Source organism: Gorilla gorilla, chromosome 10 (genome assembly GCF_029281585.2).
Source record: "Gorilla gorilla gorilla isolate KB3781 chromosome 10, NHGRI_mGorGor1-v2.1_pri, whole genome shotgun sequence".
In the NCBI taxonomy this organism is placed as follows: domain Eukaryota; kingdom Metazoa; phylum Chordata; class Mammalia; order Primates; family Hominidae; genus Gorilla; species Gorilla gorilla.
In genome coordinates, this window is record NC_073234.2 from 83500563 (window position 1) to 83528510 (window position 27948).

General features: G+C 36.8%; 1 protein-coding gene across 1 annotated transcript; it reads right to left on the reverse strand.

The window, feature by feature from the left end:
• Positions 1 to 416: 416 nt before the first annotated feature.
• Positions 417 to 24829, reverse strand: IL26 (interleukin 26). The gene is made up of 5 exons (XM_004053526.4): positions 24605 to 24829; positions 24463 to 24519; positions 24168 to 24302; positions 1087 to 1152; positions 417 to 1000 (listed from the first exon to the last, which is right to left on the reverse strand). The coding sequence occupies exons 1-5, from the start codon at positions 24773 to 24775 to the stop codon at positions 914 to 916; spliced, it is 516 nt and encodes a 171-aa protein (XP_004053574.3). The 5' UTR covers positions 24776 to 24829; the 3' UTR covers positions 417 to 913.
• Positions 24830 to 27948: the final 3119 nt, after the last annotated feature.

Consider the following 27948-nt stretch of genomic DNA (forward strand, 5'->3'; position numbering starts at 1 on the left):
CCATCAGAAGCTATTCCTGTTTTCCATGCTGTATGCCAATAGCACTGAGCAGAGTCCCTTTAATGCAAAACAATGGTTAGGCCATGTTACTCATTTAACTGAAGGGCTAAGTATGTAGATGGGGTTTTTAGACATTATGAAAAGTTGACTGTGGTGGAATTTGAACTGCATTTAGCCTTTCATTTGGCTTCTATGAACTTTCCTAGTTCTACGGCACCCTGAAGCTGTGTTATCAAGATTCAGCATCATTTGATCTTGGTTGCTTGTGGTCTTAGTGGCTTGGGTTTCCTGTCAAAGGCATTCCTGGTAAATTATTCCAAGGGTTAGTTACTTTGCGCATCTTATTTGCGGTTATCTTATAGTTACCCCTTGCACTCCATGAAATTCTAGCATGCTGTCATGAAAAGGACACCCAGGAGAAAGAAACACAATTTATTTAATTAAAATCAAAATGTGTTAAGTACTAAGTTCACACTGGGCATAATCAACAATTTTCAAACACTTAAACAGACAATCATATACATAACATCTATTTAAGTCTCAGTAACATTACATTGCATTCCAGAAATCTGTCATTCCCCCTCCAACCCCCACTGTCCCCCTCCACACACAAATATTACATGAGTTAATTCAGGTTACATACTTTAAATTAAGTTGACACAATGTACTTGTGAATGATAAAACATGTTCAGAATGGAAACATTATTTGAAAACACAGAAAATGTGCAAATTAGTGACAACTTATATCCAAAACGTTATTATATTAAATCCTTCTTGTCTATTCTGAATCATCTAACATGCTGTCAGTATTATGTTAAAAAGTTTTTAAAAGAAATAGACTGTTATAAACATATTTCTAGCAGTTCTTATTGTATTTCAAAATAACTGTAAAATCAATGTACTTGGCTTTGGTTTACTGACTGCTTTCCAATAATTTTTTAATCCAGGAAAGAAGAATATCCAGTTCACTGATGGCTTTGTAGATTCCTTTGTTTCCAATCTGCAGATAAAGTACAGATATAAGAGAATAAATTTTTCATATTTTAAAAAGCAAAGTTTTTTAATATAAGGATTTAGAATTCTTACCCTATAAAATATTCTTTTCATCCTGGTAATGGATTTCATCTCTCTAGCTGACGAAGCACAGGAAATCTAAGAAATCAACAGTAATTACAGATAATATTGTTGAAGAGACATTAATGATACTCTTTCATTCATTCAACAAATATTTATAGAGCAGGTATTATGTGCTGAGCACTAGATATGCACTGGCAAAATAAATAATGCATGATCTTTTTCCTCACAGAGCTTAAAGTTTCATGAGAAAGCAGATGACAAATAAAACAAAAAAAAATTTACAAATTACAATTAAAGCTATGTTAGCAACTCCCAAAACTCTATGACAGGGATTTATAGGAACCGCCTACCTTCAATTGGGTGGTCAAGGAGGGGTCTTTTGAAAAATGACATTTGTATTAGCCCATTTTCACACTGCTATAAATAACTACCCGAGACTGGGTAATTTATAAAGAAAAGAAGTTTAATTGACTCACAGTTCTGCATGGCTAAGGAGGCCTCAGGAAACTTACAATCACGGCAGAAGGTGAAGGGAAACCAAGGCACATCTTACATGGTGGCAGGAGAGTGAGCAGAGGGGGAAGTGCCATACTTTTAAACCATCAGATTTCACGAGAATTCATTTACTGTCATGAGAACGGCACAGGAGAAACCTCCCCCATGATCCAATCACCTCCCGTCAGGTCCCTCCCTCCACATTTGGGGATCACAATTCAAGATGAGATTTGGGTGGGGACACAGAGCCAAACCATATCAACATTTAAGTTGAGATAACAGAAATGGGAAGGCACAGGCTATATGAGAAACTGAGGAAAGGAGAGAGGAAGTTGGGGAGAAGACACAAGAGAGTAACTCAGGCAGAGGAAAATATGCTCCTCCGAGGCAAGAGAAAGCTCAGTGCTTTCCAGAAACTGAAAGAAAGCAAGCAAGCATGGCTGGAGCAATTAAGCAAGAGAAATGTGGGAAGCACGAAAGACATGAGAATGACAAGAAAAAAAAATTACCTTTTAAAAAATCACTCTGCCTGTCATGTACAAAGCACAGAACAATGTTCAGTGTAGACTACAAGGAGAAGACACCTAGGACATTAATATTACTTTCTAAATTAGGAGAAGCAGCAGGCTAGTATCTTGAGCAGCTGGCTTGTAGGCTGGCTGGCCAGGGGAAACTACCAGTCCGCTTTGTGCAAGTGAATTCTCAAACCCTATCTGAGCACAGGAATCACCTGGGCGTCAAACAGGAGAAAGTTAATATCCTACTCTATTCTCCCACAAATTTCTATAGGACTAATAAAAGAAAAGAAAGGAAAGAAAATGTGAAAATGCCTAATTTATCTACTTAGTTTTTACTCATAAAACTTTTAGCACTGGAATAGACCAAGGAGATTGAATAAGCCGATTGTTTGCACTTTGCAGAAAGGGAGACCAAGGCCCAGGTGGTTAAGTCACTCACCTAACATCCCATAGGGAGTCCTATGCTCGTGACAAAATAGTGTCACTATCTAACAGTTAAAGATAAGAGTTAAAACTCGTGAAACGGAAGTGGGTAGATGATAACATTTAGTCTCTAAATGTCCTCTCGACAAAAGAATGTCATATCAATAAAGATAACACTTAGTTCAAACACTTGAAATGAAAGTGGCTAAATGATAACATCTATCAAAATGCATGAAACATGGCTGAGGTCAACCGACAGGTCTCTTCAGGGGTGTTCATGGTGGTGACGGTTTTCTGGCTCTGCCCAAATGGGGATGCTACCTTCAGATCAGACCCTGCATAGGAGGGAAGAGACTCTTCCTGTGAAAGGGGCTTTCACGATTAGGCACAGCAGACTGCTGTGATCAAGGAGCTGCAGACACAGACTGCTCAGCTTAAGGTACAGTTTGCAGGATTCATGAACACAGGGTTAGACCTCACTGTGATAGGAGCCCTGACTTCAGAATGCTCTCTAGGTGTATTTCATGTTACATTTGCACCAAACTATACAACATGGGATTCTTTCTCTGGGATGAGTGGAATGTTCTAATCTGTCATTAGTGTGTCTGTGAATGCTCAGTAAAACTTCATCCTAATATTTAATGCATAGAATCCTTTTTAAAAGTAGTTCCTCATGTTTCTAAAATCATGTGTTAGGATTTAAAGATTTTTTTTTTTGAGGCAGAGTCTTGCTCTGTCTCCCAGGCTGGAGTGCAGTGGTGCAATCTTGGCTCACTGCAAGCTCCAACCTCGGGGTTCACGCCATTCCCCTGCCTCAGCCTCCCGAACAGCTGGGAATACAGGCGCTCTCCACCACGCCCGGCTGATTTTTTGTATTTTTAGTAGAGACGGGGTTTCACCGTGTTAGCCAGGATGGTCTCGATCCCCTGACCTCATGATCTGCCCACCTCGGCCTCCCAAAGTGCTGGGATTACAGGCGTGAGCCGCCGCGCCTGGCCAGGATTTAAAGATTTAACACTGAAGGTAAGAGACCAAAGAACCAACCACATTCTGGACACTACAGAAGTTAAATAAAACAGGCATTCCTGTCAACTGTGCCTTCTACCCAGGGAACTTGGATGTGCAATGCATCCCACAGCAGGTGGGAAGTTCCAGAGAGGTTTTGTCCCTCACTCACACCAAAGGCACATGCTACTCTAGGAAGAGTAATAAGAGTCAAAAAGGAGGAAAACACTGTTCAATTAAAAAAAAAAAAACTAACAGTGCGAGTGTTGCCACTATGACTGCACTCTGGTTGAAGGAATACTTCCTGGTGCCTTGAGCACTGCTTACTATGAGTGACCCCTAGTAAAGATCTGATCTACAGAGTTCTCATTTTCTTTATACTGTTGTAAATGTGTCCACAGGTCCAGTAGGATAGCAGATTTTACTGCCGTAATTCAGATTGCTTTGCTTGGAAAGAGGAATTTATTAAAAGAATGATTTCCTTTTCTTTATATTTTTGAGTCTAGTTGCAGAGGCTGAAATTACAATGTGTGATAAAAGGGTCAGCAGTTTTATCATAAGAATGGCTGAACGATTTGACAAACTCAACAGAAGCTGATATGATCTAGACCAGAGGCAATTTATTGGTAGGGCTAGAATAAGTAGAAATCAGCTCAGAGAAAAATGTGAGATAATCATGTCATAGGAAACATTCATTCTTTATTATTAAGTCAATCTATATTTGTCACATACTTACTATATGCTAAGCATACAGCAATGCCTCTGCCATATAGCACTGATTTACAGTTGACAATGAATGATTTACAGTTGAACAATGCTGGATAACGTTAGGTGCACTGACCCCCCCCCACCAATGAAGTTAAAAACCTGCGTAAAACATTAGACTCCCCCCAAATTAAACTAATAGCCTACAGTTGACCGGAAGCCTTATTGATAACATGGTTAATCAATTAACACATATTTTGTGAGATAGATAGATAGATTGTATTTTTATAATGAAACAAGCTGTAGAAAAGACAATGTAACTAAGAAAATCATAAGGAAGAGAAAATATATTTACTAATCATTAAGTGGAAGTGGATCATCATAAATGTCTTCATCCTTGCCATCTTCATGTTCAGCAAACTAAGGATAAGGAGGAAGCGGAGGAGTTGGTCTTGCTATCTCAGGGATGGCAGAAGCAAAAGAGGTGGAGGAAGTGGAAGGGGAGGCAGGAGAGGCAGGCACTTGGTGTAACTTTAAGGAAATACATAGTAATTTCTGTCTGACTTTTTTAATTTCTCTAAAAATATTTCTATACAGTACTAACCCTTCTTCCACCATTTGCTTTAGTTTCAGTCCTCGTATCATAGAAAAGTTCATGTCATAAAAGAAGTTAAAACCACTCTTGAATAATTGGAACCCTTATGCCAATCGTCTAATGTCAATTTGTTTTCTGGGATTGCTTCTTCTATGTCTTCTTCCTCATCGTCTGGCACTGGTTCAGAAACACTCATCTCCATCAAGTCATCTTCTGCTAATTCCTGTGGTGCAGTGTCTACTAGCTCTTGAATTTCTCCAAGATCCATATCTTGATATCTTCAACCTGCCCCTGCCCCCACCATCTTTTTGCCATAGACACAATCTATTTTGTGATTTCTTTGATTAGTTCTGTTGTAAATTCTATGAAGTTATGTACAACATCTGAACACACTTTTCTCCAGCAGGAATTTATTGTTTCAGGCTTGATGACTTTCATTCTATAACAATGATAGCATCTTCAATAGTGTAATCTAAACTTTGACGATGTTCCCTCCATTGGTGTTCTCTTCCATATTGTTGACAATCCTTTTTGTAGAATACCACATGTAATGAGCCTAAAAGGTCCTTATGACCCCTTGATCTAGAGGCTGAATTAGAGATGTTGTATATGGGGGCAAGTAGATTACTTCAGTGCCTTCTGTGTTGAATTCATGGGGTTCTGGGTGGCCAGGAGCATTGCCCAATATCAAAAAAACTTTAAAAGGCAGTTGCTTACTGGCAAGGTACTTCCTGACTTCAGGAACAAAGCACCAATGGAACCAATCCATAAAAAAATGTTCTCATTGTCTGGGCCTTCATGTTATACAATGGAAAGACTGGCAGCTGGTGTTTATCTCTTCCCTTCAAGGCTCAGAGGTTAGCAGCTTTACAAATAAGGGCAGTCCTGATCATAAACCTGACTGCATTTGCACAAAACATTAAAGTTAGCCTATTCCTTCCTGCCTTAAAATCCTGGTGCTCACTTCTTTACTGATAAATGACTGTAGCATTGTTTTCCAGAATAGGACACTTCCATCCACATCAAAAACCTGTTCAGGCAGATACCCTTCCTTCCCAGTGATTGTTTTAATGGCATCTGGGAACTTGTCTGCTGCCTCTTGGTTGGTAGAAACTGTTTCTCTTGTTATCTTGACAGTTTTTTTAAGCCAAATGTCTTTCTAAAATTTTCAAACCATCCTTTGAGGGCATTAAATTCTGCAGCTGTAGATCCTTCATCTTTCTTTTGTTTTAAATTGTCATATAATGACTTCACTTTTTCTTGAATCGTATCAGGGTCTATAGATGTGCCTTTCTTTTAGCAGTCCTACACCCACATGAAAGCTGCATTTTCAATAGGAGATTTTTAGACAGGTGTTTCTGGAAAAGTGCAAGGTTTTCACACCTGCTGGTGTAGCTGTAGCAGGGGATTCAGAAATTTCCTTTTCTTTTTTCACAATGGTCCTTATCCTGGACTTGTCAGGGAACCTCAGCTGCATACCTCACTCTGTGGTACCTATCAAGCAATTCAACTTTTTCTTGTAATGTCATGACTTTTCTCTACTTCTTGGGAGCACTTCCAGCATCACCAATGGCACTTAGTGTGGCACCCATGTTATTATTCAAGATTTATGATATTGCACAAAACACAGTGAAAAATACATAAGAGACCACTTTTTACCGCAATGGGCAATTTACTTTAGCGACAAACTGCTCACATGAAGATTATTAACATTATACAGCATTTTAAGTGGATATTCACAGCACTTGAGCACACTACAATAGCAACAGGAGGTGGCTACAGAATTATTATAGTAGTACAGCATTACCACAAGTAATTTTGTGCAGCTAATTATCTTCATGTGAGCAGTTTGTCTCTACTCACATTACTCATTGGTAATGTGCAATTTACATGCAATTTGAACACATTGATCGGTAGAAGCAGTTTCTACCAACCAAAAGGCAGCAGACAAGTTCCCAGTTGCCAGATGCTTTAATATTGTATCTTTACCTTTGTTTACAAACCAAATGGCTCCTTGTATGGTCTGTAAGTGTCTGTGTGCATAGGTTTTGATACATTTTAACTCTTTATAATAGATTTGTGGATACTTCATGGTAGCAAATGATAAAATAGACTAGTAAATACATATATTTTATGAATTAATGACATATTTTTCTTAATTTTTCCATATTTCTAGGCTACACATCTCATCTGCAAGTTTGTCAAATTGTTACAAATCTCCAAAAAATTGTCTAGTGTATTTATTGAAAAAAAAAACCACATGTAAGTTGACCTATGCAGTTCAAACCTATATTTAATGTACAAAAGTACCCTGCATGAAAATCACCCCAGGGTACACTTGAGGCCTCACAGTCTGCCAAGACACAGAGTGATGCACAATTACAATTCTATATGACAAATACTGTGATTAAAACAAAAACATGACTGCTCCAGGAGACAGAGGAGAGGTAACCTCTGAAGTCTTCCAGAAGAAAAAAAGTGACTTGTGTCTTGAAAGATGAGTGGAAAAAGCAGGAAGAAGAGATGAGTAGGCAGGGAAGCAAGGTGTTCAAAGGTTGGAGAGCGCAGAGATAATTTAAACACCCTTCAGGTCACAGCTGAAAACCTCGGACTAAATCCAAGTTATGGCCCCCAACCTCCACCTCTGCTGCAGCACATCTTCCTATGTGCTCCCTTTGCAGCACCAATCACAACTTGAGACTAGCCAAGATGGGAAGAAAGCATTTTCTTTCTTTCTTTCTTTCTTTTTTCTTGAGACGGAGTTTCACTCTTGTTGCCCAGGCTGGATTGCGGTGGCGCGCGCAATCTCAGCTCACTGCAACCTCCGTATCCTGAGTTCAAGCAATACTCCTGCCTCAGCCTCCCAAGTAGCTGGGATTACAGGCACCCACCACCACGCCTGGCTAATTTTATATTTTAGCAAAGATAGGGTTTCACCATGTTGGCCAGGCTGGTCTCGAACTCCTGACCTCAAGAGATCCACCCGCCTCTGCCTCCCAAAGTGCTGGGATTACGGTGTGAGCCACCACGCCCAGCCAGCATTTTCAATGAGCTCTATGAGGACAGAAATATTGTCTGTCAATTTTCATTGAGTCCCCTGCATCTGGAATAGTGTTCAGCAAATACTAAATAATAAACATTTGCTGAATAAATCAATCAACAAATAAAATGCAAGCATCGACCTACTGCCTCAGGGTCCACAAGCCTACTTGTTTCTTAAAAATTTGAAGCGTGGCCTAGACATTAGTGACCCTTATAACTTTGTCTAAAACAATCAGATAAACAAGCAATACCATCCTTAGTTTTTTCCAATTTCCTTATGTGTTCAAAAAAATCATACAAATTTGTATTGCATATGATGGCTAAAGCAAAAATGGAAAACCTCTACTGATTGTTGGGGTAATCAGACCCAACACCAGGTCGTGGGGGCAACGAAGTCCAGTGGAGTCAAAGGAATGAGAAAAGACAGTTTGAGAGAGAAAGTGAGTCCAGGGGGCCAACACGAGTACGGAGGCTGCAAAGGCCCCGAGCTCTGGAAGCCCAGACTATTTATTGGTGATCAAACAAAGAAACAGGTGGTGAGAATGTGGGGTTGAAAGGGAGCATTGCATTAAGCACATGATTTACAGCTGTGACGGTTTGGCATATGCTCTGCTACTTGAGATAATGGAGAGCAGGTTCTTTTAACTCAAGATACAATCGATCCTGGGAAAGCAAGGAGCTGACAAGTCTAGACACATTCCAGAGGCCACGAGGGGTTTTATGCCCTGAGCCCTGGATGCTATCCTAGCCCCTACGGGTTTTATGCCCTAGGCTTAGATTATGGTGCGTCAGGGTAGCCTTCCACCCTTTTGCACAGAGCTTGGTGTTCCAAAAGCCATGAGGGGTTTTAGACTCTGGACCCCGGACATGTTCCAAGACTCTTTTACATTATATCAGACATGCAAGCCCCCGCCTCAGCTTCTCCCAACACTCAGCTTTTCCCCCAACACCAATAATTTGAGGAAAGGAGGTAGTGGGTTATGAGTCGACAGCTACATGTGTCACGGTTCCTCAGAGAATTAACTGCCCAGACTGCATTCTCACGGAGAATGGCCTCAAATCCTCTCTCGACAAAAAGGATTTTATTAGATTATACTCTATCATATTATAAATATACAGCCAGAGGGTAAGTGAAAAACCATACATAAGACCTTCATTTTTATAGACCTCAATATACAACTTCAGACTGGATCATAACCACCCTTCTTGTTGTTTTTTGTTTTTTTAGTTGACCTTAATGGCTAAGATGGTTTCTACTCTGACCACAGCCTTGGTTTCTTGAAAGTTCTTCTTCTCCAAAATACAAATGATAGATAAGAGTGACAGATAAGAGATTCAACTAAAGACTAAACTTAATTTTATTGTTTTACTGCAGATACAGACTCTTAAGCAAATCTTATTCACTGACTTTTTGCACAGTTGTTCACATGGGGTCCTACAAATATTATCTGAAGTGCTTTTAAAGCCATACTGGAGAAAATTATGCCAGTGTAATGTTTAAAAAATAGACTAAATAAATAAATATCAGTTTGGCAAAAAAAAAAAAAAAGAAAGAAAGCACAAGCACTAGGACACCAACACAAAACTACTGACACCAGAAAGATTTATAGGAAACTTTGAAAGAAAATAACAAAATTAGCGTAATTTGAAGAAAGCGTGATTATATTTACAAGCAAGTTTTCATGAAAGGAGAAAAGAGGGACTAAATTATTAGCCAAGTGTCTCTCTGCGAAACCAAATTCATAATCAGACATTTAATTTTAATAAAAAGACAAATATCCAACAACTCAGTAGATATTGAACAGAAAAGTTTACAAAACATCATTATCCAATTTCTATATTCTCTATAACTACAAAGATCATCTGCTACAGGTAAGCTAGCTTACCTAGAATAATCTTAAACCCTTGTAAGACATTTCTTCATGTTCCAACCATAGAAAAAAAATAGAAAGAGTTTTTTAATACTTTAAATACAAATAGATACTATAGTAGGATAACATTAGTGCAGGTTTTTACATTTTTCAGTGTTATTATCATTCATCAGAATTAGTTCACACAATTTAGCATGTGAATTAAATTCCTAACTCAGCAATAGAGCTGCACCCCATAATTTTTTATTGAGACATAATAGATGTAAATATTTTCAGGGTACATGTGACATTTTGATGCAATCATATAATGTGTTATGATTAAATCAGGGTAACTTCCTCCCGCTGTATTTTTGAGCCCATTAATCAACCTCTCTTCATCTTGCCACACCCCTACCTCTCCCAGCCTCTGCTCACATTCAATCTATTCACTGTCTTCATGAGATCCACTTTATTAGCTCCCACAAATGGGTGAGAACAGGAAATAGTTGTATTTCCATGCCTGGCTTACTTCACTTAACATAAAAACCTCTGTTCCATCCATGTTGCTGCAAATGACAGAATTTCATTTTTTTCATTATACCACATTTTCTTTATCCATTCATCCATTGATGAGCACTTAGATTGATTCCATATGTTGGCTACTGTGGCTAGTGCTGAATAAACATTTGAGTGCAGTTTATCTCTTCAGGAAATTGATTTCCTTCCTTTAGGATATATATCCAGTAGTGAGATTGCTGAATCACACGGTAGTTACACTTTCAGTTTTTTGAGGAGCTTCCATACTGTTTTCCATAGCGGTTATACTAGTTTACATTCCCACCAACAGTGTACCAGGGTTCCCCTTTCTCTACCTCCTTCCCAGCATCACTACTGCCTTTTAAGTTATAGCCATTCTAACGGGGGTGAGATGGTATCTCACTGTGGTTTTGATTTGCATTTCTCTAATTAGTGATATTAAGTATTTTGATATGCCTGTTGGCCATTTGTATGTCTATTCAGATCTTGTTCCCATTTTTAAATCAGATTATTTGCTTTTTGCTATTGAGTTCTTTGAGTTCCTCATATATTCTGATTAGTCCCTTGTCAGATGGATAGTTGCAAACCATCCTGTAGGTTGCCTTCTTACTTTGTCGATTGTTTCCTTTGCTGGGCAGAAGATTTTTAGCTTTACATAATCCCATTTGTCTATTTTTTTCTTTGGTTGTCTGTACTTTCGAGGACTTACTCAAAAAAAAATCTCTGCCCAGACCAATGTCCTGAAGTGTTTCCTCAAGTTTTCTTCCAATAGTTTCATAGTGTTAGGTCTTATATTGGGCTCCAATCCATTTTGATTTTATTTTTCTATACTGTGAGAGATAGGAGTTTACTTTCATTTTTCTGCATATGGTTATCGAGTTTTCCCAGCATCATCTATTGAAGAGACTGTTCTTTCCCTCAATGTATATTCTTGGTACGTTTGTCAAAATATGAGTTGGCTGTAAATGTATGGATTTATTTCTGGGTTCTCTATTCTTTTCTATTGGTCTATGTTTTTTGTTTTTAATGCCAGTACCATGCTCTTCTGGTTACTATAGCTTTATAGTATGTTTTGAAGTCAGGTAGTGTGATGCTTCCAGCTTTGTTCTTTTTGCTCAGTATTGCTTTGGCTTTTGGGGGGTCTTTTGTGGTTCTGTGGTTCCATGTAAATTTTACCATGTTTTTCTATTTCTGTCAAGAATGCTAGAAGTATCTTGATAGAAATTGCATTTAATCTGTAGATAGCTTTGGGTAGTATTGATATTTTAACAGTATTATTTCTTTCAATGAAGGAGCATTGAATATCCATGTTTTGTGTGTGTGTCCTCTTCAATTTCATTGTTTTATACACAATTTCATCAGTGTTTTATAGTTTTTCTTATAGAGATCCTTCACTTCCTTGGTTAAATTTATTCCTAGGTATCTTATATTTTTGTAGCTATTGTAAATGGGATTGCTTTTTTATTTCTTTTTTATATTGTTCACTGTTTGCATGCATAAATGCTATTGATTTTTGTAACTTGATTTTGTATCCTGCAAATTTACGGAATTTTTTTTTATCAGTTCTAACAGTTTAGGTAGAGTCTTTAGGATATTTTGAATATAAGACCATGTCATCTGTGAAAAAGCATAATTTAACTTCTTCCTTTTCAAATTGAATGCCCTTTATTTCCTTCTCTTGATTATTTGCTGTGACTAGGACTTTCAGTATTATGTTGAACAAAAGTGGTGAAAGTGGTCAAACTTGTCCTGTTCCAGATGATAGAGGAAAGGCTTTCAATTTTTCCCCATTCAGTGTGATGTTAGCTCATCGTATATGGCCTTTATTGCTCTGAGGTATATCCCTTCTATATCTAGTCTGTTAAGGGTTTTTATTATAAAGGGATGTAAGTTTTATTGAATACTTTTTCAATATGTATTGAAATGATCATATGGTTTTTGTTCTTGGTTCTTTTCATGTATCACATTTATTGATTTGCACATTTTGAGCCATCCTTGCATCCCTGGGATGCATCCTGCCTGATCTGGTGAATGATCTTTTAAATGTGTTGTTGAATTTGGTTTGCTAATATTTTTGTGAGTATTGTTGTGTTTGTTTTCATTAGAAACATTGGCCTGCAGTTTTCTCTTTTTTGTTGTGTCCTTGTCTGATTTATATCAAGGTACAACTGGACTCACAAAATGAGTTTGGAAATATGCTCTTCTCTTTAATTTTTTAAGAGTTTGGGTAGAATTGGAATTAATTCTTTTTAAAATGTTTGGTAGAACTCAGCACTGAATCCATTAGGTCCTGGGTTTACTTTAATACAAGACTTTTGTTACAGCTTCAATCTTGTTACTCATTATTGGTTTGTTCAGGTTGTCTTTCTTCATGGCTTAATCTTGATAGGTTGCATGTGTCTAGTAATTTATCCATTTCTTCTAAGTTTTCCAATTTGTTAACATATAATTTTCCGTAATATTCTGTAATTCTGTAATAGTTATTTGCATTTCTGTGGCATCAGTTGTTATGTCTCTTTTTTCATCTCTGATTTTATTTTGTATTTTCTCTTTTTTTCTTAGCTAAATGTCCACTGTTTATCTTTTCAAAAAAACCAATTTTTTATTTTATTGCACTTCCCTATTGTTTTGTAGGCTCAATTTCATTTGTTTCTGCTCTGACATTTATTAGCTATTTCCTTCTACTAAATTTGATTTGTTCTTACTTTCCCAGTTCCTTCAGATACATTATTAGTTGTTTATTTGAAGTCTTTCTACTTTTTTGAGGTAGGCATTTACTGCTATAAACTTCCCTCTTAGGACTGCTTTTGCTGTATCCCATAGGTTTTGGTATATTGTGTTTCCACTTTTATTTATTATAAGACACTTTTAAATTTCCATCGTAATATATTTACTGACCCATCGATTGCTCAGGAGCATATTATTTAATTTCCATTAGTTTTCGTAGTTTCCAAGATTCCTCTTGTTTATTTCTGTTTTATTCCACTGCGGTCAGAAAAGATACTTGACATAATTATGACTTTTTGAATGTGCTGACACTTGTTTGGTAGCCTAAAATATAGTCTTTCTGGAGAATGTTCCATGTGCTGATGAAAAGAATGTGTATTCTGTAGCAGTTGGGTGAATTATTCTGTGAATGTCACATAGGCCCATTTGGTTTAACATGTAGTTTAACTTTTTCTGTCTAAATGATCTGTCCATTACTAAGATTGGAGTGTTGAAGTCCTCTGCTATTATTGTATTGCAGTCTAGCTCTCCCTTTAGATCTATTAATGCTTGCTTTATATACTTGGGTGCTCTTATGTTGCATGCATAGATATTTATAATTGTTATATCCTCTAGCTGAATTAACCTCTTTATCATTATATAGTGACTTTCTACCCTCTTTTTATGGACTTTGGCTTGTAGTCTATCTGATAAAAGGATAGCTAGTCCTGCTCTTTTTTTTGGTTTCCATTTGCATGGAATATCTTTTATCCATTCCTTAACTTTCAGTCTATGTGAGCCTTTATAGGTGAAGCAAGTTTCTTATAGGTGGCATATTGTTTGGTCTTGTTTCTTTATCCATTCAGCCACTCTGTCATTTAATTAGAAAATTTAGTCCACTTACATTCAATGTTATCAATGATAGGTAAAAACTTACTACTGATATTTTGTTACTTGTTTTATGGTTGTTTTTTTGTTTCATTTTGTTTTTTTTTTAACTCCTCTCTTCCTTTCTACTGTCTTCTGTGGTTATTTTCTTTGGCAGTATGTTTTATTTTGTTGCTCTTAATTTTTAGTGCATTTATTATAGTTTTTGCTTTGTGGTTACCACGAGGCTTACAAAAAACCTCTTATAAATATGAGTTATTTCAAACAGATGACAACTTATATTTGATCAAAATAAAAAGGGACTAGAAACAAACCAAGGAAAAACTTTTAAAAACTATACTTTAACTCCATCCCCCAACACACACACATTTTGACTTTTTGTTGAGGCAGGTATAGGTATCCTACCCAGGAGCTCAAGATGATGGGGAAGCTGATTGTCCACCTCAATCCCACATTTTCCAGTGTAGTAATTGTGAGTTGGGAGAAAATTTTCCCTATGCTTGGTGCCTGGCAGATTGGGGGAGGGGCATTGTGGATGTAAAATTCCAATTCTGTTACTATCTGCCCAAAATTTTTTCACTTCTCTGAGGCCTCAGGAACTGTCTTATCCCCATATATTAGCATTCTGGGATATTGCTGGTGATAATCATAGTGCTGTGTATTTGTTTTTGGTTTTCAGGATGCAGAAGAAGGGATAGTGAAGCCAGCTTGCTTTTTCTCTGTCATTTTTCATGCCTCACAATTTTGACAGAGAAATTATATATCATTAACCAAGAAATGAATTTTTCAGCAAAACAATTCAATAACATAATTAGAAAATACCTTTACCAAAATTAAAACCAATTACTCATAATTTATTTATCTTTTTTTCTTGAGACAGAATCTCCCTCTGTTGCTGAGGCTGGAGAGCAGTGGTGCAATCTTGACACACTGCAATCTCAGCCTCCTGGGTTCAAGTAATTCTCGTGCCTCAGCCTCCTGAGTAGCTGGGATTATAGGCATGCACCCCATGTCTAGATAACTTTTTATTTTTATTTTTATTTTTATTTTTATTTTTAGTAGAGACAGGGTTTCACTATGTTGGCCAGGCTGGTCTCAAACTTCTGACCTCAAGTGATCTGCCCACCTCGGCCTCCCAAAGTGCTGGGATTACAGGCATGGGCTACCATGCTCAGCCTATTTATCTTTAAATTAAACTACTGCTGGCCGGGCGTGGTGGCTCACGCCTGTAATTCCAGCACTTTGGGAGGCTGAGGTGGATGGATCACAAGGTCAGAAGATCGAGACCATCCTGGCCAACATGGTGAAACCCCATCTCTACTAAAATACAAAAAATTAGCCAGGCATGCTGGCACATGCCTGTAGTCCCAACTACACAGGAGGCTGAGGCAGGGGAATCACTTGAACCCAGGAGGTGGAGGTTGCAGTGAGTCAAGATTGCACCACTGCACTCCAGCATGACAACACAGCAAGATTCCGTCTCATAAAAAAATAAATAAGCTACTACTATAAATTATACACATTATACAATATAATACTAATATTAAGCACTAAAAAAGTATCTGATTACTTAAGAGAACCACTCCTTTGTAAATTGTTGAGAAAATGTAATTGGAATAAAAATTAATGTTCTGTGCATGAAAAGCAATAAGGGAAGCACTAACAATTTTGCAGAACTACTACATGCTAGGTACTTAATTCTCCCAACAACCTTAAGATGAGGCTACTGTTCTTGAAGACACAGGTTTTAGACTTTGCAGTTGATGAAAGAATAAGACAGGATTGGTCTCACTCTTGCTTTATCAGTTCAACCAATTGCAATTTTTACAATTTTAAATTACAGGGATGAATAATTGGTAATATTTTACAAGTTGATAAGCTAGTTGCAATTGATGATACAAGTTACTTATTAAACAGCCTACAAAAAATGGAAACACAATATTCTGTTTGCCAATTTTTGCCAGACTTTAAAATTAATTACATGCAACCGACATGAAGAAGTGTGTCTCTCTAAATACCAATTACTGTTCAGGCTCTCAAAATGTTAATTAAAGTAGACGATGAAATCTTAAAAACTAACAGAAATTATTTTCATTTCTATTTTGATCACTAGCAATTAGGTAAATTATTTTATGAATCCAATAAGGTGACTGCTAAATTCTCTTTCAAGTCTGAGAGTATTTGAGTTCTGTAAGAATCTCTAAAATGTCTTCTTACATAAACAATTTTCCAAATATTATGGCTAGAAAAGAGTATAAACATAAAGAAGTTTACATTACACATAACTTATTTTTTGAACAATTATACTGTCCGACTTACCCTAATCAAACTAATTGGAAAATATATTTTATTAGGTGCTGCAAAATGCTTAGAATGTCACCAGAAGCAATGAGAGGATGTCCAAATACAGTGGTACTGGGAATTCCAGTCCTTGGAGTCTATCATGATAATTTGTCATGCTGTTTTATCTTAAGAGTGGCTCAAGAAAACGGACTTGCAAGGAAGCCCAAAAGGCAGGTACCTTAGAAAAATCAGATAAGCTTCACAAAATAAGAAATAATTTCATGAGTTAATAATGAAACAGAGAAAATGACAACAAAATTAATAATTCATTAGTCATTATGGGAGAAAATCAGAAAACCAACCCCTTATGTTGAAAGCTAGCAAATAAAGGAAGATAATTAAGTATTTAACCTGGCTTTCTTATATGATAAGTTCCTCAGAACATCCAAATAGGAGTAGATTCTATTTATTGAATTATCCCAGCTTATGAGTAAAGAAGATAAAATAGAATTTAAAAAATATTATTTTGTAGTGCCTTATGAATTAACGGATCTAGACAATAATTGTCAGTGGTTACTATCATCGTAAAAATAAAGATCATACATCATGTGACCCAGTGAAAGCAAACAATGCTACCTATAAAGTGTTCTAGCTAAAACATCAAGCTAAATCTGATCAAGTCTCTCTGTATAATTGTTAACGTATGGTAAATAAAGAGGAGAATATACTAAATGACACTATGAAAATGCAGTCAGAAAATACAGACTATGAGAAACTCTGTAAGACAAATGGCCGAATGTCCTGAACAAATAAATCTCAAAAAGGAGGAAGAGAAGGAAAAGAAGAAAGGAAAGCGAAATCACAGGAAATATGGTAGAGTTTACAGAAATGTGTTGCTTCAATGAGTGGCAAAATCAGCACTAGACTAAACAATACTTTGGTCCTGCCTAACAAAGCTTAAAAAACAAGATCTGAAAAGATCAAACTGTCTGCAAGTAATTTAACTGTGTCCCAGAAGAAAACTCAAGAATATTTACAGAAATATAAAAATGTCTAGGATCCAACAAGGTAAAATTCATAATATTTGACATTTGATCAAAATTACCAGCCATGCAAAGATGCTGTAAAATATGACCCATAACGGGGGAAAAATCAATCAATTGAAACCAACCCAGAGTGGACACAAATGTTACAATTAATCAATAAGGATATTTTAAAAGTTGCTGTAACTCTATTCCATATGTTCTAGAAGTTAGAGAAAGACTGATCATGTTCAATAGAGCAATGGAAAATATTAAAAAGATTCAATTCAAACTTCTAGAGATAAAAACTACAATGTATGAGGTGAAAAATATTCTGAATGGGACTAACAGATAGGCACTACAAAAGAAATGATTAGTGATCTTGAAGATGTAGCAATAGAAACTATTCACAATGAAACACAGAAAAGACCGGGAAAAAACAACCCACAGAATCAGTGAGCTGTGGGACAACTACAAATGGGCTAATATATGTGTAATTAGCATTCCAAGAGGAGAAGAGACAGAAGGAGATACAGGAAAAAGTTTTTGAATAAATAATGCTGAACAATTTCAAATTTGATGAAAACTATATACTCACAAATACAAGATTCCTAATCAACTCCAAGCACAAGAAGCATGAAGAAAACTACATCAATTCACATCATAATCAAACTGCTTAAAACGAGTAATAATGAGAAAAATAAAAGGCACAAATATGTTATGAGTAAAAGGATGGAAAAAGACATAGCACACTAACAGCAATCAAAAGAAAGCTGGAGTGATTCTGTTAGCATCAAAAAAGAAGTGGATTTCAGGACAAAGAATATTATTAGGGACAATAAGGGTAATTTTATAATGATAAATGTGTCAGTTCATCAAGAGAATATAACAATCATAAACATTTCTGTACCTAATAACAGAACTTCAAAACACATGAAGCAAAATCTGATAGAACTTCAAGAAGCAACAGAAGTTCACAATTAATGTCAGAGATACCAATAATTGATAAAATAAGTAGAAAAAAGTTAATAAAGAGAGAGAAAAAGTAAAAAGCTGTCACAACTAAATCTAATTGAAATGTATAAAATACTCAGCCCAACAATGGCAGAATACATATTCTTTTCAAATATACATAGAACATTTACCAAAATAGACCAAATTCTGGGTTATGAAACATGGATCAGCAAATATAAAGGGATTCAAGTCATACAAAGTATGGTCTCTGGCCAAAATGATATCAAATTAGAAATCAAAATTAGAAAAGTATCTAGAAAAATTCCCACATATAAAAACTAAATAACACTCTTCTAAGTAACCCATATATAAAAGAAAAAATAAAAAGGGAAATTAGCAAGTAATTTAAAGCAAATAAACATGAAAGCACAACATAGCAAAGATTGTGAAATGTAACTAAAGAAGTACTTAGAGGGAAATTTATAGTTCTAAACTCCTACAATAAAAAGTTAGAAAATCAGAAATTAATAATCTCAGCTTCCAACTAAAGAAAAAAAAAATTTCAAGTTAATGACCCAAGTTTCTATCTTAAGAAACTAGAAGGAGCAGACTAAATATAAATTTAATAGAAGAAAATGAATAATAATGTTCAGAATAAAAATCACTGAAATAAAAACAGAAAAGTAATAATGAAAAATCAATGAAACTAAAAACTGGTTCTTTGAGAAATCAATAAAATTGATGAATTTTTAGCCAGACCCATGAGAAAGAAAAAATAAAGACAAAAATTACCAATATCAGAAATAAGAGAAGTGACATCATCCTGTACTATGCAGATATTAAAAGCATATTAAGGAAATATCATGAAAAATTATCTGGCTATAAATTTGGTGAATTTGATGAGATGAATAAAATCACTGAAAGACACAAACTACCAAGGTTCCTTCAAAAAGAAATAGATAATCTGAAAAAATAACTTTGCATCTACTAAAAAATAGAATACATAGTTTAAAATCTTCCCACAAAGAAAACTCTAAGCAAAAATGGCTTCACTGGTAAATCTTGCCAAACATTTAAGAAAAAATAAGTCTATACTAACACTTTCTGAAAATTGAAAAGGTAAACCCTTTTCAACTTTATGAGGCCAGGATTATGCTAGTATCAAAGTGACACAGATATTACAAGAAAACCGTAGACTAACATCTAACATATGTAGATGCAAAATTTTTAAGCAAAGTTTTAGCAAATTAAATCTAGTGATGTGTGAAAGAAATAATATATTATTGCCAAGTATAGTGCGTCCCAGAAATGCAAGATTGGTTTAACTTTGAAAATCAATGTAATTCATTGTTTCAATTGTCCAAAAATTAAAAATCATACACTCCTGTCAATAGATGTGTTAAAAAGGCATTGATCTAAATGTGATATTTAAAATGAGGAAACTTCTAAATGTAAAATTTTTTCATGACCTTTGTGTTAAATAAAGATTTCTTCAATATGACACCAAAACATTGTCCATTAAAGAAAAAACTATTATATTGTACTTCATAAAATGTAAAATCTCTTCAAAAGACACTAAGATAATAAGAAGGTGTCATAGATATCTGTCATCCAGGTTGGAGTGCAGTGGTGCGATCTTGGCTCACTGCAATCTCCACCTCCTGGGTTCAAGAGATTCTCCTGTCTCAGTCTCCTGAGTAGCTGGGACTACAGGCACGCGCCACCGCGCCCGGCTAATTTTTGTATTTTTTCTTGAGATGGGGTTTTGCCATGTTGGTCAGGTTGGTCTCGAACTCCTGACCTCAGGTGATCCACCCATCTCGGCCTCCCAAAGTGCTGGGATTGTAGGCGTAAGCTACCGTACCTGGCCAAATTCTTATATATTCTCCCTTGTATACAAATATATTAATGATAAATATAGTCATAAGAATTCTGCATGCTCAGAAACATTCTGATCTTATGATTTTTATGCCATCAAGTCTCCCCTCTCCCTGCTACTTGATCTTTATTTCCAAAAGTGGGAATTAGGAACAGAAACGAACACAACAGTCCTCAACACAAAAGCTTCTTTCTTATGAAGACAAAACAAAGCCAGTCAACTAAAACTAAATAAACAAAAGAAAAAACTAATTTAACAACTTGGTCATTGACAAATTCATCATTTGGCAATTGTTCTGGAGCAGGCACATGGACAGTTTTTTAAGTATATTAAAGGAAAGGAGGAATGGGGTGGGAGGAAAAAGAAAGGAATGAAGGAAGGAAAAGGAAGGGAAGCACGAGGTCTCAGCCATTTGACGAATATCCATCAAGTGCAAATCCATACCCTCAAAATGTGGCAATTATTTATTTCATCACCGTTATCAAATAGTAATGAGTGACACAATGTTGCCTATGAACAGGAATAAAAAAGAATAAGTGGAAAGGAAGTGGATAGGACCAGTTGCTCACCATGAGCATTTTATTTTTATATCTGAATTTTGAACTATCTAAAACCTAGAAATGTTCAATAGTGGGCTGGTGATATGAATGTCAAAAGAGTTGTACTGTTATCTGCAGCCAGTAATCATAAAGTTCCATGCAAATGAACTGCAAGTGAAATAGATATTGATCATCTCTAGCTGACAACATGTGATCCAGTATCTAATTCTGGGTTATACCAGAGTTCATCTTTAAGTTTTTCTTTCTGGTGATACAAAACAACACCCACCAAGGATAACTCAAATATAATCCAGGTAATGAGATTTGGTAATATAGTACATAAGTATTCCATCATTGGAATTGCAATATTTCCCCAACCCAAATACTCCTATTAAACCTACCAGGGAAGGCTACTGTAAATTTTAAAGGAATAATTTAGTACTTTGCTCTTGATATGTGAAAATTTTCACCTAATTCAGCATGTAATCAACAAATCCAACCAGAGTCATACCCTATTTGGTAAAATATAATTATCTGAAAAAAAGTTACCATCACAAATTAAAATGTCTTTGCAACTTTAGCAGAGTAAGCATCTTTTAATAACTCTGGTATCCATTAAAAATTGTCAACAGAAATAAAACAGGTACACTGATAAGAGCATTTAAAAATCCCATGCACAAGCTAACAATTTATAAAGAGCTGTAGTAATCCTTACTATTACCTTTAATGTATTAAGATACAAAATACATAATTACTGGATTCTTCAAATGATTTAAAGCAATTGATATCATATGTTTTGCTTTTTTAAAATTATTCCCAAGGTTTGGGGCAGAGGAAACTTTCAGAAGAACACAAACCAATGTTTTATTGTTGGCATAATTTCAAATATTAAGTGCACACATTAAGCAAGTAGGCTGTGTGCCAAAATTCTGTGTAAATCAGCTGGTCAGAACACAGACAGCATTTAACTCTGCAGCAGCACTACCAATGCAGCATTCATTGCTCAATCAACCCCTCAAAATCCTGTTTAGCCTATAGCATCATACTAACCTAAGCATTATCCCAGAGTACCACCTCCAGGAAACAGAATGGGCCATTTCCTTCTGTCTCCCGATCGTGGAAGAAGCCTTGGATCAGTTTTAAAATATGTCAAGGTTCTGCAGAAAGCTTTCTAAAGCTCAGAGCGTGCAGAACGGAAGGCCCCCTCTCACAGTCCCGCCTTTCAAGAAGGGACTTGACCACTTGTGACTTGATCACTACTGCTCTGAATCCCCAGAGCTTTGTTTTACTTATTTTTCCCACAACAACCTCAATAGTACGGACGGCAGGGGAAATACAGCAAGTATAATTAGTTTCAATAGGTTGACCATTTATACATTGATTACATTTAGTGTCCATTTTTATTAACAAAATATCATATTTAAATTAATGTTGTTTACTTCATGTTTTATAACTTCTGTCTGCTAAGCCCTCTCCCAACCACTGATTCAGAGCTTCATAGAGTAGATGCTCAGTTAATTTGTATTAAACAGACAGATACCAGTTTCTGCTGCCAGAAATATAAAATTATGTTTGGCTGAAACATTAGACACCAGGCCAGTTACCTTTTCCCTAAATCAATGTCTGCAGTCTTTCTAACGCTCAGGCCAATCCTGCCGCTTTATGTTTCACGGGGGAGCTTGCGTTACCCCAGGGCATAAACTTCACAGCTTGTAAGATAACTGACGCTCACACTGATAGGCTTGAGGTGGGAGGAGGGAAGAAGGAAAGCGCGGAGTTACGTGTTGCCTGGCGAGATTGATGAGATGATGTGTTCGTATTTGGCCACAGGAGGGAGCCAGACCCTTTGGGAAGCAGCAACAACCAACCAGAGCGGCGCCACACTGTCCCACCCACTTTAGGAAAACTTCCCCAGAAACAAACCAAGAAAAACCAGAGTTCCTAGACATATCTAGGTTTCCTAAGCTTTTCATCTAGAATATTGTTCGTTTTAGGTTATAACTGTCGCTATGTGTTCTCTAGCTATTAGGGTCAACAAAACCAAATTAGTAATGAAAACCTGACATGGATTTGGGGGTTCTGACCAGACACTCTGTACTGTATCAGGCAAGGATTTAACAATGCAACTTAAATTTAAGAGACTATTTATAGTTACATATGTACTTTCTTCATAAGGTAGTCTTATAGGTTTAAGCATAGAACAAAATTTCAGGCACCGGAACTGGCCCAGAGAATTCTCCCTGTGTTTTGCAAAGAGGTATCAGTTTGTAATTTCTTTTTATCAGTGTTGTAATTTTAATAAAATATGAGAGTTTATGAAAAAACATGCAATCCAAACCTAAGTAAGGGTATAACAAACACAAACTAAGCAAAGAAATAGAGAACTTAAATTTGTTGGTTTTTTGTTTTTTTTTTTTTTTTTTTTTGCTTGTTTTTTTCTTTTTAACCTAGCTGATCTACTCACACTCATAAAATGCCTCATGTACTCTGGGCTGAAATTTGGGTTACGGAGCACTTTAGTTGACCACAAGAAAAAGACATCTTAACTCTTAAAAAATAAACACCCCCCTCTAATGGCCCAGTGTTTAAGTCTCAGTGACCATGATGCCCAGGATGAAGAGCTCCTTTCCAACTGGCTTCCCAAGGATTGCAATAAGGCTCCCCACCCAACCTTAGTACCATCTGCAAGCTACAACTGCAGGACGCTGGAGAAAGCATACTGGGACCCCCACCAAGGGCACAGAAAAGCTTCAATATTCCCCACAGGGGCAACTCAACTAACATTGCACAGATTCTGGCTCAGTGTTTTTGTTTTGTTTTGTTTTGTTTTGTTTTCTGCACTGGTCTTTATTACTGTGGAAGTTTTCATAGAAATGTGATCACTTTTACCTTCTTAATTAATTCTCCACTGCTTGCTATGACAGTGACCATACTGAGGCATCAAATAATTTACGTACCAAAGAAGGCATGTCTATCCCTTTTTAAGTTTTTTACTGAGATTATGCCTTAAAAGGGGCACAACTATTTTTTTAAAAACATAAGTAAATAAGAAAAAGGGCATCAGTTAGTTATTATTATTATGGGAAAGAAGGAAGGAAGGAAGGAGAGAGAGAAAGAAAGAAAAGGAAATAAAGAAAGAAGGAAGGAAGGAAAAGAAATAAAGAGAGAGGGAGGGAGGGAGGGCGGAGGAAGAGAAAGGGGAGAGGGAGGGAGGGAGAGGGAAGGAAGGAAGGGAGGGAGGGAGGGAAGAAGGGAGAGAGGGAGGGAGGAAGGGAGAGAAAGAGAGACTTAGAATAGTGTTTGGCACAAAGTTGGTACTCAAGAAATATTAAATGGATGAATGGATTACTTGGGAATCACATAATGAGAGAATGATTTTAAAGTATTTATTTGAAAACCATGTCATGTTACTTTAGCTCTCTTCAGTGTGTTTTATGAGCCATTCTTTAAGAAATAATAAATAGCAGCATTCTGAGTAATGTACAGTTATTTAATGCTATTTCCCTGGTGATGACCTCTCCATTTGGACTACAAGCCAACAATTACAAAGCTCGTTTTACTCACCCTTTGGGATGAGACAGATTCTTACATGCTGACTTCTAAATAGGTTTCTAGGATCAAATGCACAGTATTTGTTGTGTATACTTACACAGTGGCTCAATTTCTGCCTAAGGCTATGAAAGTCCTCCACAAAGCGTATTTTCTTGCAACCTTGCAATTGCAGTTGACCAAAAACATCTTCCATGAAGAAGGACAGAAGCTGTTCTTGAAATTGACAGTTTTTCTAAAAATAAGATACAAGAAATTGCATATGGTAAATTATGAATCGTTTTTTAATGTCCCCCGATCATTACTTAATTACTCTCTGAAAAAAATTTAAATGCAGGGGGAAATAAACATCAAATAAGTGGAAATGTAAAAAAGAAGAAGACTTTCTGACTTACCATAAACTGCTTTTTTGTTTTCTTTTTTAATAATCGTATATTTTTTATGCGGTCTTCCTACAATAAAACAAACAGAAATAAGTTGTATCCAAGATTGTAAATGTCCTTGAGGTCATGATTTTAAGCAGAGCCTAATACTTACTGGAATCGTTGCTTTGAGCCATGCTGCTTTGATATAGAGAGCGTCAACAGCTTGGGACAGTGTTCCCCTTGGGTAACAACTTTTGGTGAAGGAAGATTGCTTGTGCTTGGCAATGGCAAGAGACAGAGTGACTAACAGCAACCCACACCTCAAAATGAAATTCACCAGCATTTCCCTTCACCCCACTCAGCGTGTGTCACTCACAGCAGCCCAAGAGATATTAATGCTGGTTAGATGAGAGGATAACCTACTTAATGTAGCCCTCAAAGCCACCAGTCCAATGAGGTGCTGTGAAAGATAATTTACAGTTTATATAGAGGAAGATCACTTTGGTTGTTCTATTTTTTTAAGAGCTTGCTTCATAGTCAAAAAACGCTGATCACACCATCAACTGACGTTATTTAAAAGCTCAGCCTTACTGGTAAGATTGGGTTCTCATTTCCAAAAAAATTCAGAATTTCAGTTGCCTATCACAGCAGCTTGCATTATTTTAAAAGGCATGCCAATAAAAACAGGATGATTTCCAGGGGGCTGTGTCATAATTTTTTAAAACCCATGTGAAAAATCTCCCTTTCTAAACAGAATCCCAGAAAAAATTTAACAAGGGGGTAGAAATGGGCAGCCCCAGGAAATCTGCTCACGGTTCAAATGGGTCTTGTGTTTATTGCTTGCCACATCCTTCACCCAGCTTCCCCCAGAGGCCATTATTCTGCAGATAGCAGCGAGAACATTTCCAGTGCAGAAACAGTAACTCCCCTTAACATATTCAAGATATGTTTGGAGCTGGACCTGGGACTAAGGTCCACAATGTAATAAGTTCTCTGTCATCTCTGTCCAAATTTTCCACTCAGACTTTCCTTATAACTCCCAACTTCCAGGAGAGTGCAAATTCCTTGAAGAAAGAGACCGTATATTTTCACCTTTGAATACAGCATCTACCATGGCATCTCATCTAAAGAAGTGCATCCATTATTAATTGAGTAAATACTTTTGTCACATCATGACATGCTACCATAACTGCTTTATTTTTTAAATTTCTTCCATTCACACATTTTTATTAAAGACTTGCCTACACAAAAACCAGTGCTAGGTATGAGGGAGCCACCAAGGTGGATTCTCCATAAACTCCCATCCTCAGTTCTGTCCCAGTTCTTCCTAGACAGTAAATATGGCTCATTCTGGGTAGCAGCCCCAATATAAGAAGAGGGCAGCCCAGAGTCATATTCTGAGAAGCAGAGATAGGTCACTAAAGCCTAGAATGAATAGAGTTAATGTATATCAGGGATAAGTCAACACTAGAAATCTGGTTGTGAGTTAAGAGAGTCATCGAAACTAGTCAGTCAATAACAAGCATCAGAACCCAAGACTAAATTCCAAATGAAAGCAAGCAGAGCTGTCAAAAAAAAAGAAAGAAAAAAAAGAAAAAAAAAGCAAGAAGAAAAAGGGAAAATAAGAAAAATGCTTGGACTGATGTCTGCTGTTTCAAAACATGAGTGGATCTCTTGGAAGAATCCAAGCCTTATTTCCCCAGGAGCAAGATCACTGGTAACGACACACCCTATCAATTGAGATGAGAACTATTCACAAAAAAACTATAGCAGAAGTCAGCTGACTGGGAGTGCTGAGTGAAGTTCACTGAAATTTTATGAAATTCAGAAAAAGAAAGAAGTCGTTTCAGTTGGGAGTGGCTGAAAGGGTGTTTGAACTAGGACGTGAAATACACAAAGGGATGTATTTATTTATTTGAGCAGAGGAATGCCTAGTATTATAAGTTCCTTTGGAAAGAAACAGTGTGAACATGGAGGGATCAAAAGCTCAAATGCCCTTAGAGTGCGAGGATTAATACAAACACACTGGGTGGGTAGATACTGGATAATTGCGGCTAATATGCTTATATGGTCACCAGTCTGAAAGTCTGTCTAATCACATAGCCTGTTAACACACTGTGCTATAAACACAGAGTGCAATAAGAGGATGACACAAAATACCTCCCAGAGCCATATACTGCCCTGAGCAGCCAATTTCAGATCCATGGTGTGTACCAACAAAACTTGTGGCTAATATTGATAACTCAAGTGGCTAATATTGATAAATTAAGTTGATGTGGGTTCTGGCTATTTTTTAACTTCTGGTAGTTACGTTTCCATAAATACCTTACATTCCTCAAATCATCATCACACAAGGAAAATCCACATATAGTCCTAGAATGCCTCTGCTTTGGTTTACAGCCAACTCAAGAAAACTGTGGCCATTTCTGTATGAATGACCATATCACCCACTGGATCACAGTCATCCTCCATCTTAGTCAGCAAACCTGCCTCATTAGGGTCCTTTGATAAGCAGGAAAATCTGATCTCAAAGAGTAAATAGTGGCCACTAAAAAGGACGTTCAAAACATGGGCCCTGAACACAGTTCCAAAGAGGAGCCCTCAAAGTGTCCTAAATAACAGAAGAGCCATTAGAATAAATGCATAATATTGTAGGAGCACCAATTGAAAAGATAATTCTCTGCTTCACTGAATGTATATTTATTATATCGCTTTCATGAGTATATATATATATTTTTTGACACGGAGTCTCGCTCTGTCACCAGGCTGGAGTGCAGTGGCACCATCTCAGCTCACTGCAATATCTGCCTCCCAGGTTCAAGTGATTCTCCTGCCTCAGCCTCCGGAGTAGCTGGGACTACAGGCACGCACCCCGATGCCCAGCTAATTTTTTGCATTTTAATAGAGACGGGGTTTCACCATGTTGGCCAGGATGGTCTCGATCTCCTGACCTCGTGATCCACCCGCCTTGGCCTCCCAAAGTGCTGGGATTACAAGCATGAGCCACCGCGCCCAACCACTTTCATAAGTAACTTATACAGAAAGTATAAAAGTTGGTATTAATTACAAAGAGACTGGGTTTCAAAACTCTGATTCACTCTGATTCTGTATGGCCTTGGGGAAGTTATTAGTCCTCTCTGGGCTTCCGTTTTTGTCATCATTAAAATGGAACAATAATCACACCTAACTACAGAGGGTTGTCGTGAGCAAAAATACCGTAATCTAAGTAGAATGTCTAGCACAATGACAGCTGTAGAGGCACTCTGGAAGTGGTAGCTACTGATTTATTATTTATGAAATAATAAATAAGAAATGCATGTGTAATACTCTGAATAATGTTAAAGTTTATCATGAGCCTTCAGGAGCTTTCAGAAATGGTTGAAGAAAGTGAGAAAAGTGAAGGAAATGCAACAATCTGACAATATGTCCAAAAAAATACATAGGCATGAGGAACTGAGTTAACCCCACACACATCCAGAGGGTGAACTCGGACCATTAAGAGGATATTTTAGGGAG

Coding starts and splice junctions, on each gene's coding strand:
- IL26 (XM_004053526.4), bottom strand. CDS start 24,775: ATGCTGGTGAATTTCATTTTGAGGTGTGGGTTGCTGTTAGTCACTCTG. Junction 24,520..24,604: donor GGCTCAAAGCAACGATTCCA/GTAAGTATTAGG, acceptor GTTTTATTGTAG/GAAGACCGCATAAAAAATAT. Junction 1,001..1,086: donor TGAAAAGAATATTTTATAGG/GTAAGAATTCTA, acceptor CTTTATCTGCAG/ATTGGAAACAAAGGAATCTA.